Source organism: Podarcis pityusensis (assembly GCF_964106645.2).
Source record: "Podarcis pityusensis genome assembly, chromosome: 13".
In the NCBI taxonomy this organism is placed as follows: domain Eukaryota; kingdom Metazoa; phylum Chordata; class Lepidosauria; order Squamata; family Lacertidae; genus Podarcis; species Podarcis pityusensis.
Genome location: NC_138038.1, coordinates 1,050,082 through 1,070,071, shown reverse-complemented (window position 1 = coordinate 1,070,071; position 19,990 = coordinate 1,050,082). Strand labels below are relative to the sequence as shown.

General features: G+C 50.3%; 1 protein-coding gene across 6 annotated transcripts in view; it reads left to right on the top strand.

Moving 5' to 3' along the window:
• ANKRD13A (ankyrin repeat domain 13A) overlaps positions 1-18,743 on the top strand; it is a 28,845-nt gene extending 10,102 nt beyond the window's left edge. For 3 of the 6 annotated variants that reach the window (XM_080979204.1, XM_080979203.1, XM_080979208.1), the window contains 12 exons: positions 720-866; positions 5,869-5,961; positions 7,198-7,393; positions 8,138-8,204; positions 9,521-9,602; positions 11,142-11,203; positions 12,601-12,731; positions 13,627-13,784; positions 13,977-14,090; positions 15,327-15,478; positions 16,486-16,553; positions 17,931-18,743. In XM_080979204.1, the coding sequence (XP_080835330.1) occupies positions 720-866; positions 5,869-5,961; positions 7,198-7,393; positions 8,138-8,204; positions 9,521-9,602; positions 11,142-11,203; positions 12,601-12,731; positions 13,627-13,784; positions 13,977-14,090; positions 15,327-15,478; positions 16,486-16,553; positions 17,931-18,120 (1,460 nt within the window). In that variant the 3' untranslated portion in view covers positions 18,121-18,743. The remainder of the gene's footprint in view (positions 1-719; positions 867-5,868; positions 5,962-7,197; positions 7,394-8,137; positions 8,205-9,520; positions 9,603-11,141; positions 11,204-12,600; positions 12,732-13,626; positions 13,785-13,976; positions 14,091-15,326; positions 15,479-16,485; positions 16,554-17,930) is intronic. The other 3 variants (XM_080979206.1, XM_080979205.1, XM_080979207.1) reach the window with 2 other exon arrangements.
• The last annotated feature ends 1,247 nt before the right edge of the window (positions 18,744-19,990 follow it).

The following is a 19,990-nucleotide window of genomic DNA, read 5'->3' as shown; positions in this document are numbered from 1 at the left end:
CCTAAGAGCCCCCAAAGGGTCTGTGTTTAACCTGAGTGCACATATACAAACTACATGCTAGATAGTGAACCACAAGAGGTGAGAGCATCTTCCCTACAAGGAAAGGCTATATCAGGGATGAGGAACATGCTGCTCTGCATACCCTGTTGGGCTACAGCTCCTGTTCTCCTGGCCCTTGCCAAGGCTGGCTGCTGGTGGTGGGAGTTGGGAGTCCAGCAGCATCTGGAGGGACTGCAGGGTCCTCACCTGCCCGCCTGCCGCCACCCAGTTTAGGAAAAAGCATGATTGGAAAGGGGCCTGCCAGAGGTTTGTGAGTTCATGGGTGGTACTGAGAGATTTTCCTCCCTTGCAATATCAGAACTTGGGGTGGGGTCCTCCAATGAAACTGATAGGGAGGAGATTCTGGACAGGTGAGAGAAAAGTCTGCAAAATGCAGGTTTATTGTTTGGAATTGGCTGCTGTAAGACAGCTAGCTACTGGGTTACGCGTATAGTGGTAAATTTTGACATGCAGCAGCTCGTCATGATGTTCCTGAAGCCTTGCTCTCCCAGTGCTGTGCTGCAGGTGGGATTCCTGGGACTCTCCAGGAGGCCAGTCCTGGAAGCAGAAGACCAGACTCTGTGGGCCACGGGTTTGACCTCACAGGGGACCTTGGGCATTGGTGTCTTCTTTTGCAAAAGGTACTTTTCTTTTCTCTCCCTTTCTCCAACTACCAACAGTTCCGCTGGTTTCCAGAGTTTGCCCCAGCGATGTTTGCCGCATCTGGAAGAGCGGTGCAAAGCTGCGAGTTGACATCACGCTGCTGGGATTTGAGAACATGAGCTGGGAACGAGGGAAGCGCAGTCTGATCTTCAGGGGGGAAGAAGGTAGGCAGAGAGGGGGACAGGGCTTGCAGGCTGGGGTTGCTGAGATACGATGGCGCCCGGCACACTTCCCCTGTGCCGATGGACGCCTGTGCTGATAGAAAAAACTTGAGCTCTCTTTGAAGCTCTTAGCAGAGTTCTGCAGCGGTAGAAAGTGTTGCCTTGTGTGTGGATAATAAATCAGACTGTTCGCAGGCTTCTTGCTAATCTCTAACAGCCTTTAATGAGAAGAAAAACATCATAAATCTGTCCCGGCGAGAGAGCAGGCATTTCTTTCGTCTCTCAGCCAAAAACGAAAGGAAGCTCACACACAAAGAAAGATTCCCGTATGTGAACATAACCACGCCTCAGAATGTGAGACGTCACACAGAACTGTTTAACCTTGTAAGTTCTGATTCTCCTCACACCCCCTCTCGTCTCGCATCCTGAGGGAAACTGTGAGTATAACTCACCCCAAACACAACCCTTCACAGAACTCCCCATGTTGCTGGAAGGTCAAGGGTTTAGTAAACCCATCAGCTAGGTTCTCCCGGCTCGAACAATACTTGAGCCGTATCCAACCTGCCTGGACACTCTGACATACATTCTGGAAAAGTATGTCCAAATGCTTGGTTCTGGACTTGAACTGTCTAGATTCTGCCAACCTAAGACAAGGTTGATTCTCTCCCTAAACAGTTATGGACAAGTAACAATCCCCACAGATCTCTTGGATCAAGCACCGGTAGAAGTCCAACTCCCTGCACAAATCCGACAACGCACTGAACTCAGCCTCAGTGGAAGAAAGTGCAATAAGACTTTGCTTCCGGGACTTCCACCCAACCAGGGATTCCCCGAACTTTACCACCAGCCCAGACACAGACTTCCTGTCCCCAAGAGAAGCCCAATCGCTGTCACTCCAGCACGTAAGCCGTGCGTCACCTTCAGCTGACAATGTGAGGCAAAAATCTTTGGTATCCTGCAAATACCTCAACACTCTCTTGATGCCTTGCCAGGCATTCACACTGGGCTTTGTAGCCTCCCTGCTGAGCAGATTCACAGCAAACGCTATGTCTGGTCTGCTCCACTGAGAGAGAGACAACAGACTCCCTAGCGCTGACTGAAACACCTCAGGGTTTTGGAACTCAGAACGCTCCCCAAGCTGACTGTCCTTCACGAAGTTGGTCTCCATGGGTGTTCTGACCCCTGCACAGTCAGACATCCGGAACTTCTCAAGCAACTGCTCAATCTTGCCTTTCTGACTGAGCAAGAAACTCCCGTTCTCAGACCTGTTTATCCTAATGCCTAGATAAACCTGAACAAGACCAAGGTTTTTGAGCTTAAACTTCTTACCAAGCTCTTTGGCAAAACCTTGCACCTGTCTACCTGTCTGTGCCACGTACAGAATATCATCTACAACACCAGAATTGCCTCCTGTGTCTCTCCTGACTCCTTCAGGTACAGGCAACTGTCTGCAAGACTCTTCCGGAAACCCAAACTTTCCAGAGCTTCATTCAGGCACATGTTCCAATTTCTGGCTGTTTCAAACCATAAATTGACTTGTGCAGCTTCCACACAACACCTGGCTCACTGCCCTCAAACCCTGGAGGAGGTAACATGTACAGATCCTCCTTCAAATTCAAGTTCAAATAAACCACATCCACATCAAAGTGGTGCACTTGGTGCCCTCTTTGAGCAGCTACTGCTAAAAGCATGCGCAGAGTCTCACTCCGGGAAGTAGGAGCATACACTTCGGTGTAATGCAACCCCCTTCTCTGCGTGAACCCTCTGGCTACAAGCCTCACCTTGTACTGTGGTTCTCCAGACGCTGTGGGTTTAATCCTGTAAACCCAACGACAGCTCATGGCCTGCTTGCCCTCTGGCAGCTTCGTGGTGGAGAACACACCTAAGGACCTCATTGAGTTCAACTCCTTTCCCATTGCCTCTTGCCACTTCCTGGCTTCTGCTTCAGGCAACTGTTGAACCTCCTCAAAACTCTCTGTTTCGCACTGCACTAAACCAACCCACACGCTGGTGACCTCAAACCTCTCAGGTGGTACCCCCTTTGTAGTGCGTGTGGAACATCTGAGCACTGTCTCAGGTGCTCCCTCTGACCCACTGGGGCTAGCTAGTGTGTCTCTGACATCAGAAGACTCCCCCTCTGACTTACTGCGTCTTCTGGCCTTCTGCACTTGACTAACGGGAGACGAAGGCTCACTTTTGGGCTCTCTTTTAACAACCTGTGGAGATGCCCCTCCCTGTTCTTGACCCTGGTCAGAGACCTGGTCCTCATCAACAGGTTCAGCTTCTAACTCTCCCTCCTCAGCAGAATCAGACAGACTCTCTGAGAGAACATCAGGATTTGCGTGGATCCTTGACCCACCCACTCTGCTCACAGAACTCAGCACTCCTGCTGACTAGAATCCTGGATTGATCGCCTTCTGGATAGGCAAACCTCCACCCTTTTGTCCCAGGCTCGTACCCACAAAAGATCATTTTCCGGGACCTCGGGTCACCCTTCTTGCATTGAGCCTTTGGCACAAGCACCCAAGCTTCGCAACCAAACACACGGAAGAAATGCACCTTGGGCTTCTTCCTGTGCAGCAGAAAATAGGGCGTGTCCCCTACAACAGAGCTATAGGACCTGTTCAACGTGAAGCTGGCAGCTTTCCAAGCTTCGGCCCAAAAGCTCTGAGGCAAACCAGCGTCAAACAGTAGAGCGTCAGCTGGCTCTGCTAGCGTTCTGTTCCGGCGCTCCGCTACGCCATTCTCCTGAGGAGAAAAAGCAACCGTCAACCTGTGACTTATCCCCTTCTGGCGGAAGAAACTCTGCAGAGCAGACCCGGTGAACTCTCCGCCTCGGTCACTCTGAAAACTCTGCACCTTGGTTGAAAACTGTAGTTCCACCGCCGCAACCCAGTCTTTGATCAGTTGCGCCGCCTTGCTTTTCCGTTTAAGCGAGAAGATCCAGCCGTTCCTCAAAAAATCATCTGTCAGCGTGAGTGCATACCTGGCTCCGCCCAGACTCGGCACTGGCATGGGTCCACAAAGGTCTGTATGCACTAGCTCAAAAGGCCTTGTGGTTACCCTCTCCGATCTGGGATAACTGCACCTTTTTATCTTTGCTCTTTTGCATGCCCTACAATCCAAGAATTTATCACATGCTTTCATCTTACAACCCTCAGTGCGTTCTGGCAACTTCTGGATATATTTCCAACAGCTATGCGACATTCTCCTGTGCCACAGGTGAGCACACGAATCATGTATGGGAACGTTAGCACACTGCGCCTGTGCTGTCTCAGCGTCCCCCTTACCCTCCAGAGGTGTCTCCAGAACAAAGAGGTTGTTCTGACATGCAACATTGACCAGTTGTTTCCCACCCCTGGAAATAGAACAGACATCATTTTCAAAGCAAACCTTATAACCCTCCTTTACAAGAGCAGATACAGATAAAAGACAACACTTCATTCCTGGCACAACGTAGACTTCCAGCTCTGCCTGTAAAAAAGAAACAAACACATTGCCAACAGTGGTTAATTGTCTCTGTGAGCCATCAGCAAGAGAGACTGTTTTCCCAGTTGAAACAGCCCTGCAGTTCCACATTTCGCCACAAGATGACATCAGGTGATGGCTGGCTCCTGAGTTGATGACCCAACGCAGCATGCTGCCCTCACTGGAGTTGTCCTTTAGCGTTGCCATGGAGGCAGCTAGGTGATAAGAAGAACCGTCCTTCTCACTTCCTCTGTCACGTCCTCCCTTCGCATTCCCACGCTGGCCTCCTCTCCTAGACTGGCTTCCATGGAAACCTGGCTGGCTGCCACAAGGACTTGGCTGACTGCCACGGGAAGCGACCTTGGAGACATCCTGCCCGGCCTCTCTGGCTCTCCTCGGACAGGACCGACGCAGGTGGTCAACAGACCTGCAGACATAGCAACAACGAGTGGAAAAAGCCTGAACTGTGCCTTCTGGCTTGGCCCCCCCTCTGCTACTGGCAGGGCACCCTGAGCCAGCTCGGCCCTCTCTGAGACGGCGTTCCTCCTCGTCACACAAACAACTGGTGGAAAACTTTGCAAACTTGCCTTTGGTCTTCTCTGCCCCCCCAACCTTGCCAGCAGCTCTCCTTGAGGCTGTACTGCATCTGGGGACGTGGCTTTTGGCTTCCGCTGTGGTTTCTCGGCAAACCCTCTCCAGCTCCTGCCAAACAGCCTGGGCACTGTCAAGACCCTCCACCAAAGGTAGCTGTGAGCCCTCCAAACAGAGCACGATAGCTCCCAGGGCTTCCTGGTCTTTCCTCTGTGAGGCATGGGCAGCTGCAACGACCGCTGCTGCAGCTCCGGCTGGAGATTGCTATGGGGGCCCTTGGGTCGCCTCCCACAGACCCTTGGCTACCAGCCAGGCCTTCAGCTTCCTAGACCACTCTTTCCAGTTGCTCCCATTTAATTTTTCAAAAGGGACAGGTTCCTGGCCATCTGCCATCTTTTCCCCCGGGGCTGAGCCTACTCACGTCACCAGCAGCTCCTCTTGGCACCCGGTCCTGAAGATGAGATCCTCCCCAGCAAGCTTCACTGCCTCAAACATTAAGCAGGAGCTCCAGCTGGCTTCTCCCACACACACAGGCACGATGTGGCAACAGCTTCCAAAGCTTGGCTAGTTCCCATAACCTGCTGAGATACGATGGCGCCCGGCACACTTCCCCTGTGCCGCTGGACGCCTGTGCCGATAGAAAAAACTTGAGCTCTCTTTGAAGCTCTTAGCAGAGTTCTGCAGCGGTAGAAAGTGTTGCCTTGTGTGTGGATAATAAATCAGACTGTTCGCAGGCTTCTTGCTAATCTCTAACAGCCTTTAATGAGAAGAAAAACATCATAAATCTGTCCCGGCGAGAGAGCAGGCATTTCTTTCGTCTCTCAGCCAAAAACGAAAGGAAGCTCACACACAAAGAAAGATTCCCGTATGTGAACATAACCACGCCTCAGAATGTGAGATGTCACACAGAACTGTTTAACCCTGTAAGTTCTGATTCTCCTCACAGGGGTTGCAGGGCCCTGGAGGGCAAGAGGTGAGGCATTTCCATCAGTCAGAGGCACGACCAGCAGTGATCCCAGCAGTCTGTTGGAGGCAGAAAGTAAGGCTGCAATCCTAATAACCCCACTGAGTTCAATAGGGCTTACTCCTGAGTAAACATAGTTAGGATTGTGCTGTGAGTTGTGCAGGAAGACAGTCTCTCTGCAGTGGGGCAGGTAGAGGTGGAGTACATGGCCTCCTTGATAATGTTTGGGTTTTTTCCCCAAAGGCTAAGAGTGCAACATGCATTTCTGGATTGTCACCTAGGTGATGCCTCTTGCTCAGTAAAGCAAAAAGGCCTAACTGAAAACCTTTGCCTTTGTTTGTTTACAAAGCCCAGGAAATGGTGTTTCCATTCCACTTGAAGAAGGGCTCTGCAAAATTCAGAAACTTGCAGAGTCCTTCACCTACCTGAGTTGGCTCCATTAATGTCACCTGACCACATTAGGCCTTTACTATCCTTTGGGCACCCATTGTTGGCTATCACTGTCCTTGGTTATTGTTATTGGTCTACGGAGGAGTAAGCAGAATGTGCCTTGCAATGCTTCAGCTTCCCCAAGCTGTTGAGTTAAACAGATCGCAATGTTTTTTATTTATTCATTTATTTGTTGCATTTATATGCCACCTTTTCCTCCAAGGAGCTCAAGGTGGTGTACATGGTTCTCCACTTCCTCATTTAGTCCCCACAACAACCCTGTAAGGTAGATTAGTCTGAGAGGCAAGGAATGGCCCAAGTTCACGTAGAGAGCTTCATGGCTGAGTGGGAATTTGAACCCTGGCTTGTCCCAGGGCCTAGTCAGACACTCTAACCTCCATCCCACACTGGCTCTCTGCCAAAAAAAGACACACTCAAAATGATGCACAGTAATATTATTTTGTTGAAAAAAATAATAATCCAAAAGTATAAAGGAAAACATCGACCTTATACCATTTTAAACCCAGCAATCAGTTTAAAAACCAGGTGCTGCCTTCACACTTGGGAGTAGCCTGCTCTTCCCCCAATGGATATCAATCCTGATATCCCCACATGGTGAGTGAGTGAGCAGGCCATGCCTTGTCCCTAAAAGCTTGTCAGGTGGGTGAGGGAACTCACAGGAACTCTCTGTCTCTTTCGTCCAGTTTTCAACTTTTTGCTCTGCACCGGAACTCCTCAGTTGTGACTCCTGAGCCCTCTGTCTGTTGCTGAGCCTGTCATGTTACTTGCCCAAATAAAGATCACTCTCTTACTCCCAAGTAAGGGCCTTTGTGTGCATGTGCTGGCCAGGAGCCCAGAAAAGCATCTTCCTCCTCTCTCCAGATACTGGGAACTGGGCAGAGCTGATCGAGGTGAACCACGATGAGAAGGTGGTTGCCACGGAGCGCTTTGAGATCACCCAGCAAATCAAGCGCCTGACCTTGGACTCCATGACCCCGAAGACCAAGGAGGTGGAGAGGCGGCTCACCTCTCCCATCATCAGCACTTCCCTGGACACAAGGAACATTGCCTTTGAAAGGTGAGGAGGAGGAGGAGGCCAGAGCTCTCAGGCTCTCCTTTGCCCTTTGGGAGGGAGGGACAGGCACTGGTCTTGTGGGACAAGGCTCAAGTTTGGGTCTCCAGCAGCTGTTCCCCAAGCAGCCTTGCCCAGCCTGGTGCCCTCCAGACATTTTGAACTGCAATGGCACCCCCATAAGTAAGGCTGCCTGGTTGGCTACCCCTGCCCTAGATCTCATATAGCCCCAGTTTCAGAGTCTGGCGCAGGGAGAGGAGGCATCCAGAGCTCCCCAACCCCTGTCTCTCCCCATATCCAAAGCCTCTGAGGAGGTGGAGGAAGCCTTCCCCTCTTCTCTCTTTTTTCTCTCTTTCTCTCATCCTGCTAAGAAACTATGCCAAGGCCACCATGGAGTGGTAATGGGCTCCCCTAGGTGCACGGGGGGCTGGTGGGAGTTTTGAGTCCCTTCCTGGTTCTTTCCTTAAAGAGGTGGGTAGTGAATGTATTTATTTATTTATTTATCTTTCTATCTTTCACATTTATATGCTGCTTTTTCTCCCAAGGTGCTCAAGTCCATGGTTCTCCTCCATGTACATGCTACCTTAGCAAGCATCATGCAGCGCCTCCACCTGGCACCCTCTTGGCTAGTTAACACTAGCAGAGTCAGTTCTTGAGTTACAAACCCAATGGTCCTTGCTGTTGCACTTCCAACAGCCAGTTTGTAAAGGCAGAAGCACAGATTCTTTGATAGCTTCCTGTCTCTTGCAGAAATACGTCCGGCTTCTGGGTCTGGAGAACTGAGAAGAGTGAATTGGTGAGCGATTATGATGCAAAGGTCAGTTGTTGCTCTTGTACTGATGTCCCTTTTCCCTGACAGCTAGGAGCCTTGCTCAGCATTTTAAGATTTCTCCAGGCATTGCCCACAAATCTCCCCCTTCCACAGAGCTTTAATTTGCAGCCATGAGGACTTGACACCTGATGAAAAGTGCATGCAGCCTGAAAACCTTTGCTTCTGATTCGGAAGAGTGGCATGAATGAGGCCTCAGATGGTCTGGGAAAAGCAAACAGCAAATAATGGGCTTCATTGTCTCACAGTGTAAGGATGTACAGCTATCTGATGAAAACATGGATTGGCAGTGTGCTCATGACAAGCAAAAGACAGGGTGAAATGAGCCTCTGGAAGTCTTTGGGACCAGTTTCAGTGGCTTTAAGAAGAAATGTCCATTGGCAGCTTTAGGTAACATTCGAGAGAAATGCAGCCTCCATGTCAAGAGGCTCTAAATAGATTGGGCAAGTTCACAAAGGAGAAGGCTATCAATGACGTTGTTCATTTGGAGGCAGTAAATCTTCTGAATGCCAGTTGCTGGAAGCCACAGGAGGGGAGGGGGCTTATGGCTTGCGTCCTGCCCTGTGGGCTTCCCCTTGAGGCGCCTGGTTGACCACTGTGAGAACAGGAGGCTGCACTGGGTGGGCCCCGGTTGGCCTGACCCAGCAGGGCTGTTATGCTCTTAGGTGGTTTTGATGATGGGATGTCTCTGAGAGGCATCAAGTGTTCCTCTTCCACTATGAAGTTCTGCTTGAGAACTTAATGAGAGGTGTTTTGACCTGCTTCTTTCAAAGGACGCAGTGGGCCTTTGGTACGGCTGTGGAGGTTCTTATGCAATTTTCCTTTTTCCCCTACCAGAATTACAGACACTCCAAATGACACAGGCTAGCTGTACCCTCCAAAGAGTTTACTGTCGATATTATATATTGAGATGATGTTGTTATTATTAAAATTTCTATACTGTGGATCACAGGGCAGTTTACAAAAATGCATCCCATAGTAGCAAACAAAAACAGTACTCCCCCTCAGAGTTTAAACGGCCACAGATAGTTTAATAAGCCGAAGGCGATGGGGAAGAGGAATGCTTTATGTAAGGAAGGCGCCAGGTGAGCCTCCCTGGGGAGACCCTTCCACAAGAGGAGCCCTAATGAGATGCTTTAGCTGGCCAACAGATGTTGCTTTGGCACCTTTGTGTTGGGAATTGGGGTAGGATGAGGATGGGTTGGGACCCTCCTTGTCAGTTACCCCATAGCCACTTCTATGGCGGCTTCCAGAACTAGCTGGGCTCTCTACATCTCTCCCTCCTCCTCCTTGTTTCCCTCAAGGTCTATACGGCCAACAACGTGAATGTTGTGACCAAGATCAGAACAGAGCACTTGACAGAAGAAGAGAAGAGGAGATACAAAGGTAATTTGGTCCTGTGGGAGGAGAGGGCCGAGGTTGATCACCCTCCTGCAGGCAAGGCATCTTTGATTCTGAGCCCAGACATTACGACCCAATTCCTTGGTGACAGCTTGGCCAAAATTCAGTCCCCTGCAAAATGAAATGTGTTCACAGGCATGCTGCTGCTGCTCTATAATTCAGGAGGCTGGGAGGGCTGTGGGAAGAGCAGCTGGTCTGTTTTGGGGCTCTGTTTTAAGCAGGGCCTGCTGCTGTTTCATGCGGCTTTGGGGTGAGCTGGAAGTCAGAACAGTGTGGGTATCCTCTAAGGATATCTGGAGTTGTAAACGGTTTAGAAAAGGGCCACCCAAATGATCAAGAGGATGGAGCAATTCCCCTGTGAGGAAAGACTGCAGTATTTGGGACTTCTTAGCTTAGAGAAAAGGCGAGTCAAGAGTTTATAAAAGTATGCATGGCATGCAGAAAGTGGATAGAGAAATTTATTTCTACCTGTCTCCTAACACTAGAACTCGGGGATGTCAATCACTCAGGATGGAAGATTCAGGACAGAGAAAAGAAAGTCCTCCTTCACACAGTGCAGTGTTAAACTGTGGAACTCGCTCCCACAGGAGGCAGCGATGGTCACCTTGGATAGCTGTAAAAGAGGATTAGACAAATTCATGGAGGAGGAGAGGGCTAGTGAGGGCTACCAGCCACGATGGCTGTCTCAGCCTCCACAGTCGGAGGCCGCAATGCTTCTCCATAGCAGTTGCTGGAAATCACAAGAGGGGAGAAGGCTCTTGTGCTAGTGGCTGGTTTCCCACAGGCATCTGGTTGGCCCCTGTGAGAACAGGACGCCTGTCTAGGTAAGCCACTGGCCAGATCCAGCAAGCTCTTTGTATTTCCTTATGTTCTTACCAGCCTCGCACAAGTGGTGGAAGCAATCTATTGCTGGCTGTTTTGCAGAATTGCAACTGCCAATTTTGCCCCTTCCTTCCTGACATTTTATTTTGGATCCTTTAAGGCAGGCTTTGCCAACCTAGAGCCCTCCAGTTGTTTAGGGCTACAGCTTCCACCAGCCCCAGTCGGCATGGCTGTCAATAATAATCCAAAAAGCGTGGAGGGCACCAGGTTGACAATGACTGTGTTAAGACCCACTTTGCACCCAAGATTTCTGAGCTGCCAGCGCTGCCACAAGAAGTGGCTCTTCAGCTCAAGTCATGTGTTAAAGTGACAGAATCATTTGTTACAGCGTCCATGTATGTTAGATTCCATCACAAACCAGTTTACTGTGCATATTTAAGGCAGAGGGAGCGTCATTTTCCCATGATCCTTGCACACTGGAAAGGATGTGAGATTCCTCTCCATTTTCCAGTCCTGCCCTCCAGGAATAGATCCAGGAGATCCAATGGGGGCGTCTCCAGCTCTTGCATTGGGGCTGTGGGGAGAGTCCCTTTTGAAAGGCCAGCCTTGTTCATGCTTCCCAGTGGGAAGGTTTTAGCATGACATGGGGGGCTGACAGAGATAACACTGCAGTTGTGCTTCCTCCCCCGCCCTTTCCTCCAGCTGACAGAAACCCCTTTGAATCCTTTTTGGGAACCATCGAGCATGAGTACGGGGCACAACAGGTGAGCAAAATGCATTGTCTTTTTTCCCTTTTTTATGGTTTTAAGTCTTTTACTGGAAAACTGCTAACAGTACAATTGAAAATACATAAAGAAAGACAAAGGAAAATGAATAAAAGTAAGGGAGCAAAGTAGGATTCATGCTGCAAATTTAATACAAAACAAATTTCTTATGAGAGAATTTTATATTTCATGATGTCGTCCAAGAGAAGAGGTTTGTGCATCTGGGTTTGAAACATGAGGGGAAATCCCTCTAGGCAGCCTAGAAGTGTTCTGGATCCTCTCCCCCTCTGGAACCATGAAGTGTTATTTTTTCTGCAACAGCCAAGGAACTCCTGTTTTTATACCACAGAGATAGGAGCAAAATGTATTTTGAGGCTGATCTCTTCAGCAAAAGAGGACTCTTCCTCTATTATTTACTCACTGTCCCACATTTCAACCTCCTGGTTCCTCAACTGGCTAGCATTAAAAAATGCAAGAATAAAACAGCACAGTATGTTGCTGATTTAAAAATAAATAATAAACATGGACTTAAAAGCAGGAGTTGGCCTGAGCTCCTTCCCAGCAGCTTGTGTTATTTTCTCACAGTTAGGCCAGGGGTGGAGAAAGGGATCTGAGCAACTTTGATAGGTGGGCAGGACCACCTGTATGTCAATCAGCTGATGTCATAATGACATCATTATGTAATTACGTTAGGTGGTTAATGCCTGCCAAAATTCAAAGGAGAAGCCTCATTTGAAGATGGGCTCCCTGTAATGCTGATCAGCTGAGAGGCCTGCCCTGCACTTGGAAGCTGAGGGCTTTGCATTGGAAGACCCCTTTTGGCCCAGCCATGTAGGGCGGAAGGCAGGGGACCAACCAAGATGTTCTGCCTTCAACTCCTCAAAATATAAATTTGTGTAAATGTAAAGCAAATAAATGTTGGAAGTCCTCTGGTGAAAGGCCAGCACTTTATTTCATTTATATTCCACCTTTCTCCCATGGTGCTAAAGGTGGTGCACATAGTTCTCCTCATCTTCTCCTCACAACAACCCTGTGAGGTAGGTGAAGCTGAGGGTGAGTGACCGGTCTGAGGATTTGAACCCTGGTCTCCCAGGTCCTAGTCTAACACGGCCCACTGCACCCCCACTGACTGTCTTCCTTCAGACACCTTCATGTTTCCCTGTGCCGATCCTGCCCTCTGTTTTTGCCTGATGAGCCAACTCACTTTGAGGCAAAATCCCCCTCTCTCCCTCTGAGCAGCTGACCTGCTGAGTTGGGAAGCCTTGGCCCACTGCTACTGATCTCCTGGGCTTCTGATTTGGGGACACCATTGGCTTTTGAGGCAACCTGGACAGATAGCCAGGAGTTTCTGCCAAGCCTTGCTGGTCACCCACCTTGTGCTCTCCTCTTTCCCCCAGGACCTCACGACAGAATATGCCACAACCAACAACCCTACAGCCATCACTCCTGAGGAATATTTCAACCCTCAGTTTGACCTGAAAGACAGAGATATTGGGAGACCCAAAGAAGTGACCATCCGGACTCAGAAGTAAATCTACTACTCTGTTGAACGTCTGTTATCTTTGATTCAGTTTCCCCTCCCTTTCTCTTGCGCCCCAGCTTGCAAATCCTGCACTCTGTTTCTCTCTGGAGGAAAAGATGCTCCCTGCAGAAGTCAGGCCCACTCCCTGCTGGACCATGAGTTGCTGCTGAAGCAGCCTCGCAGCACTTGATTTGAGCCTGCGCCCATTCAGTGAGAGAGCCCTTCACAGCATGGTCCCCAGGAACCTGGGAGTCAGAGAAGTCTTTCAGGGTAACTCAAGCCGCAGCACCTTTTATTTTAGAAATCCTCCACCAACTGCAGCTGGGGGCCTCCATTAGAAGCCCAACATCTCCCCATCCTTGCTTTGGGTAAGGATGTCATTTCCCCCGGTGCAGAAGCATTAGCGATGCTTGCTTTTGTCAAGGCTTGAGTCAAGAGACAACATTCACTTGGTCCATGTTTTAAGTTACTGGCTTGGCATTCCCCCCCCCTTTGAGATGAGCTTAAGAACGATATTGTCTCTTGGTGGCCCAGCAACTCGAGGCCTATTGGCATCGTGGTGTCTGAGATGCTCCCTGACAATAAGGGGCCCCCGCCCATCGATGGTCTGCACTTCTAGAGGGAGCTCCAAACTCTGCGTGGCCAACCCCAACCTCTCCACCGAGTCCAAGTCTGGATGCTCCCAAATCTATGAGGGCGTGCACTGATTCTCTGCGCCCATCTGGGAGCTGTAGTACGACACGGCCTGCGCATCTTGAGTGAGCTGACTTCTCACTCTCTGCTAGCTCCTTATCAACATTGCATTCTGTGTCAGGGAGAGGGGGAGGAGGACTGCTTACTGACTCATGCTGTATTTCTCTACTTGGGGCAGATGTGTTTATGACACTTTCATCTCTGGTAGGTTTAAAGCCAACTTGTGGATGTCCGAACAGTTTCCCCTCTCCCTTGTGGAGCAGGTCACCCCCATTGTGGACTTGATGGCCAGAACCAGTGCACATTTTGCTCAACTCAAAGACTTCATCACCTTGGACTTTCCTCCTGGATTTCCAGTTAAAATCGGTATGACCCTTTTTGTGCTGGCGGTTCCCTCTTTCTGCCCCCCACCTGCCACCATGTTCAAGACATCAACTCCCTCCCCCCTTGAACGGTGCTTCTTGTCTTGGGGCACCTTCAAAGCAAACTGTGGTGATGAGGATAACTGGTGACCTTGCTCAACCTCTCCTGTCCCTCTTCCCTTCCCCCAAACTGCAGAGATCCCATTGTTCCACATCCTCAATGCTCGCATTACTTTTGGGAATGTGAACGGCTGCAGCACAGCAGAAGAGGCGTCTCCCCAGGCTTCAGATGGGGCACAGCAGCCATCTGGTGAGAGAGCTGCTCCAGGGTTTGAGGGAGGAACTCAAGTAAGAGGAACCCTTTGGTTTCCAGATTGGGATGTTCCTCTGGGAGACTCTGTGGCAGTCAGATTTAAGTGGACAAAATGTGTGGACCTCTTTGCTCCTGGTTGCGCCTTCACACAGGCTGAATTATGCAAGATATCTCCTTCATTTTTATATATTTAAAACCCACTTTTCACCTGAGATCATCTCCCAAAGCATTGTGCAGCAGAGGGATAGATAGTGCCATCTTCCCCAATGTGTGGTCCTCTAGGTGTTTATGTATCCCTTATTATGTTCACTGCACAACAAATTAAAATGCTCAACGCAATAACGCATCCTTCACAAACTGGTTGCAAACTCCAACTTCCATCAACCCCAGCCAATATGGCCAGCAGTCAGAGATGGCAAGAGTCCAGCAACATCTGGAGAGCCACCATGTTGTGGAAGTCTCTCCTATTTTCTGATTTCTCATGGGGTGTACCACTGGATAGACCAGTTCAGTGGCCCTATTATTTGATTCTGCACTACTGTTAAATAGAGCAGTGGACATTGTATGCTCACCTGGTTGCCATGATAGAGGTGAAAAGGTGTTCCCTGCTTTCCCTAGTTTTTGTTCAAGATATGTCCAGAGCCCTGGAGCTTTGCATACTGATGGTGCCGTGCTCCCAAACTCCTAATGGCCTTTCCCAGGAGCTTCATATAGATACTGGATAGCATTGGATACCCTGTGGAGTTGAGGAGCACTCCTCCAGTGTTTCTGCACCTTCTGCAGTCGTCCACTCCCCTTGATATCCATGCCACAGAAGCTATCTAGGAAGATGCCACAGTCAGCGGTATTGAAGGTCGCTGAGAGATCAAGGAACGGTCCCTCTCCTGACACGGGCTATCCACCAGGGCAACCAAGGCTGATTCCATCCAGGGTTGGAGGAGGAGCAAAGACTGTGGCGTGTTAGTCGTATCCTTTTAATGGGGGACACCCAGGACTGACCCTGGGGCATCCTTTGTGCCAAGCAGGTGCTCCGCCTGAGCTGTGGGCCCATCGTCAGCATCTTCACCCTTGGGCTAAACCATTTTTCACCCTAAGAGAGAATTACATCCTTAAGCCAGCAAGCCAAATGAAATAATACTGCTACACCTCTGCTTTCTGCTTTATGGGCTTTCTGCCAATCCCTGGGGTTAATGCTTGGTGTCCTTTCCCCCCCCCCCCCCATGGCTACTCCAGCCTCTGCCTTTGTGGTCGACCAGTCCGTCTTTGAGATCCCTAAATCCTATCACATTCAGGACGATGGCAGGAATGTCCGGGTGCAGGATGAAGACAACGAGATCATGCAGTTTGCTATCCAGCAGAGCCTGATGGAGTCTGGCCAGAACAGAGTGAGCCCCTCTTGCTCAGGGAACTTTTCCCATTCCCTTACCTCACACCCCTGGCCAACTTCTCATGAGCTTGGGCGGCCTTGCTGAGCTTTGCCCCTGCTCTTTTCTCACGCTGCAGAAGGGGCCGCCTGAGGAGGCAGAGTTGGGACAGCAGCATAATGGGAGAATTCTTGTGTGAAATAATCAGAGCACAGGAAAGGCCAGGGGATCTGGCAAATGGGGTCTTCAGACGATGCATGTGAACCATGTTCCCCAACCTCCAAGGAAGGAGAGTCCACCACTTTCTGAGGGAGTCTGTTGCATCCTGGGAATGCAACAATGCATGTCAAAAAGAACTCAAGAAGCTGCTTTATACTGAGACCACTGGTCTCTCCTGGAGATGGAGAACCTGTGGCCCTCTGGATGTTGCAGGACCACCACTCCCATTGGCATGCTAGCGGTGGATGATGGGACCTGGCATTCAACAGTTTCTGGTGGGCCACAGGTTCCTCATCACTGGCCTACACTGACTGGCAGCAGCTCTGGTTTCTGTCAGGTCTCCTTCCCCAGCCCTGTCTGCGATGTCAGGGATAAAACCTAGAACCCTCTGCATGTCAAATATGTGCTCTGCCACTGAGCTGAGGGCAGCATTAGATCTCCATTTTAGGAGAGATCCACCAAGCTCCTTCATGTGTTTGCTTTTTGGCAACCACTGAAGACTTTAAAAAACCCACAGCAAGACCACTGAGGCTTTCATGTTTAATGTTGCTACTTTTAAGGATTGTTTGGCTTCTGAATTAACATGCTAGTTTAATGCTAGTGTTTTACTATTATCGCATCTTGCCGTGTTTAGTTTTTTAGATTGGTTTGTTCTGAGTTTTTGTAAGTCACTTTAATGCATCCAATAGAAAAGTGGGTTAGAAAAGATATCAGTGGTATTAGACCCCCAGCACCAGCCACTTCTGCATGATGTGTGAGTGTGCGTCTCAAATTGTCACTGGTATTAACTGCTCTGGTGTCCTTCTCAGGAGGCTTTGGGACCAGACTTGAATGGGGCTGTCTCTTACTCACAGGACCTCAACCTTCAGTATCAAAGGTAACGTTCCTTCTTGCTAAACATGAGGAGTTACTCACCACCAGGTGCTAGGAAGCTGAGCCCCATCCAGGGTTTACTGTAGAGCAGGGAGGAGGAACCAGAGGAATCTGTTATTAAACTCCAGCTCCCATCATCCCTGACCACGTTGATGGGAGTTGGATTCCCAGCAACAGCTGGAGAGCTCCAGGTGTTCCCCAGCCCTGGCTTGGAGCATCTGTTGCTAGTGACAGGGAGTATCTCACGCTCCCTTGCCTGGCCTTCCCATGCAGGAGCTCCCATCTCCCAGGGGTTTCTGGTGGGAGAGGGATGGAATATGTGGAAAGTGCAGGAGTAGAGCAGGGCTGCTAAGTGCTTTTCACCAACTCTGCTGCAGCTGCTCATAGCAGGGGTGGGTGGCCCTTTCGAAGTTGGGGACCACATTCCCTTGTGGGAAGGTGATCAGAGGCCACATATCAACAACCCTGAGTGGACCCAAAGCAAGAAGTGTGTGGGACAGCCCTGGTTCATTCATCCACCCATTCTCTCTCTCTCTCTCATATTCACCATCTGCCCATCATTAGTTGATTCCCCCCCCCCCTTTCCAGGCCTCGGAGGGACCACGTAAAAGGAGGGGCCATTATGGTCTTAGTTCAGGCTGAGCCTGTCGTCACTCCTTTTCTGTGTAGCTTCTGCAGCATCTTCTGCCTTTTCTGTTTGTGGGTGGGAGACTTTTATGAACATCCAAAGCGCCTGCTGGATCAAGCCAAGGGGGACCCATCTAGTCCAGCACCCTGTCCTCAGGGTGGCCAACCAGATGCCTGCGGGAAACCAGCAAGCAGGACCTGAACCAAAGAGCAGGGCACCTCTCCCTCTTGTGGCTTCCAGCAACTGGTGTTCAGAAGTGTAGCTGCCTCACCTCCAGCTGTGGTGGCAGAGCAGAGCCATCCTGGCCAGTGGCGGCCGATAGCCTTCTCCTTCATAAATTGGTCTAACCCTCGTTTAAAGCCATTCCAGCCTCCTTTCCTTCCATGAAAATTGAGTATGTGAGAGTGAGAAACACAAAAGTCGCCCACAAAGGGCGGTGGGGAGGATGAATATACATCCTAAGCACCTGCGCATCATTCGGCTGGTCCAGTTAAGTTCCCTGCAAACACTGACCTGGGAGGGGGTGTGGAGGCATAGCGGCTTCCTGGCAAGACCCAGGCATTTCCTTGCTGTGGCTCTGGCTCTCACAGCTGTTCCAGCAGGTCCTTGATGCCTCTGCTCGGGAGCGTTGCTCTCCATGCATTGGGGGGAGGGGGGCTTTGCCCCAGAAAGGCAGGGGGTGTTAGGAAAGCAGGCTCTGTGTTGGGCAGCTGGTTAAAAGTGTTTCACTCCATCTCTCTTCCTCTCCCCCAGGGCTTTGCAGGAAAGCTTCTTGGCTACTCCAGCCTCCGCCTCTCTGCAGGAATCTTCCAGTTTCGATCGGGACCTGCACCTGGCTATGGAGCTTTCTGTTCGTGAGCAGCAGGACCTGGAGCGGCGGCGGCAGGAGGAGGAGGAGGCAGAGCTGCAGCGAGCTCTCCAGCGCTCCCTCCTTGACAAATAGGCAGGCAGGCGGCAGCTCCCGCAACCCTCTCTCTCTGTCTCTCAAAGCAAAAGGAAGAGCCTAATCCTTTCTCAGTGCTGAGAAGCACGTGGGCTCAGCTGCCCAGGGCTGGCTGCACCTTGCGCCAGGCTACAAATGTCCTTTGTGGGGACAATTTGCGGCAGATCTACAGGAGCCGTCCTCACCTCTCAAGCTTCATTCTCCTTTTGTGTGCTCTGAACTTTGGACTTAAAAGACAAACTTCTTGGGCTGCCTTCAACTTTTTTCTGAAAAGGGGGGGCACTTTGGCTAGTGTCCAGCACTGCAGGGAACTTGCCCTGTTTGAGGAAGGTTTGTGTGAGCATCATCTCATTGCCGGTCAAAGATGCAGCAAGTCGTCCAGGTTGTCTTTGAATCCAGCGAACAGCAGCCACTGTCTGTTGGGGACAGTGCCATGAGCATCCTTACCTTAACCTGGCACCTCCAGGTATGGGGAAGGATGCTCTAGGCATAATGCCCTATTTCCTTCCAGCCTTTAACACTATCTCAACCCCAGCTGTTTGCTACTCCAGTGGGCACAAGACCTCCTGTCCCACACAGGTGCTTTATAAGGGTCTTTGTGTGTATAGGAGTGTTTGGGGTTTTTTTTAAAAGAAAAAAAGGGAATTGAGGGAAGCTTAACTCAGTACCCAATTCCCCATATTAAAAGGGAGAAAGGGACTGCTGTAAAGCAGGTTCTCTTGACCAAAAGGGAAACTCATGTTGCCTTCTTATAGTGCTTATTATCTCCCTTTCCTCTAGAAAGTGCATTTTTTGTCTGTTTTAAGTTCTTAAAGCAGGTGCCATGGGGAATAGGAGCAGCGTAGGAGTAAATTTTGCTTGTTTTTCTGTTGCCTGCAGACCATGTGGCCTTAGCTAGCAATAAACACAGGGGAGGGGGCTGGGGGTCAGGGCAAGGCAAGGCAGCAGTGCCACCACCTCCTCCCTCTCCAGAGGCACAGAGGGGCTGGGTAGCAAGCGAAGAGGTGAGCTGGCTCCACCTCCTTCAAATGTTGTTTCAGAAACTGGCAGGAGGGAAGCAAATGTGAAGCCACACCACAGGAAGTCCCTCAGAGCAGCAGCCTTTGCCAAGGCGGTGCCATCCAACTATTTGGTAGTACAACTCCTGGGTGGGGAATGGGGGACTAGCCAGCAGAGCTGTGGGATGCTTTGGCTAATGGGGGGGGTCATCCAAAACATTTGGAGGGCACAGGCTGGGGAAGGCTGCCTTGTGATGGTTGGCAGACACATCCGTGGGCTTTCAGGTGCCCCAGACCAGCTGCAGGGCTAATCTTTGCTCACCTCCCCTTGGGGGGGCAGCCTCTCCAAATGTACCAGTTGCAAGTTTTGCCTGACTTTATTTAATCTTCACTCTTAACTGAATCTGTCTCAAGTCCCCGAAGGGAAGGGAATCTCTATAAAGCTCTCCAGAAGAAAGGTAGTTGCAATTTCTGGGTGTGCTATGCGGGGCAAGCCGGGGGGGGGGGGGGATGGACGACTCTGGGATTGTCGTTGTAACCAGGCCAGAAATATGCAGCTAAGTTTCACATGAAAATAAAAGGAATCCTTTTGAGGAGGGCCTTGTTGGGTATTGTGGATTCTTTCAGTGCTTGCAAGGAGGTAACTGGGAATCAGCCCTCTTGCTACAAGGAAGCCTTTTCTTGTTTTTGCTCTGGGACATTTGTGGCAAGTGGACTGTCCTCTCTGTGTCATTGTGCCAGTGGCCCATTGAGTCCAGGATAATGTAAGTTATCTCCTCGCAAGAGCCCTTCTTGCAGCTCTCAGAAAGTTAGCTTGCTGTTGTCGAGCTGTTAGTTTTGATGGCCAAAGTAAAAACACACCAATTGGCAGG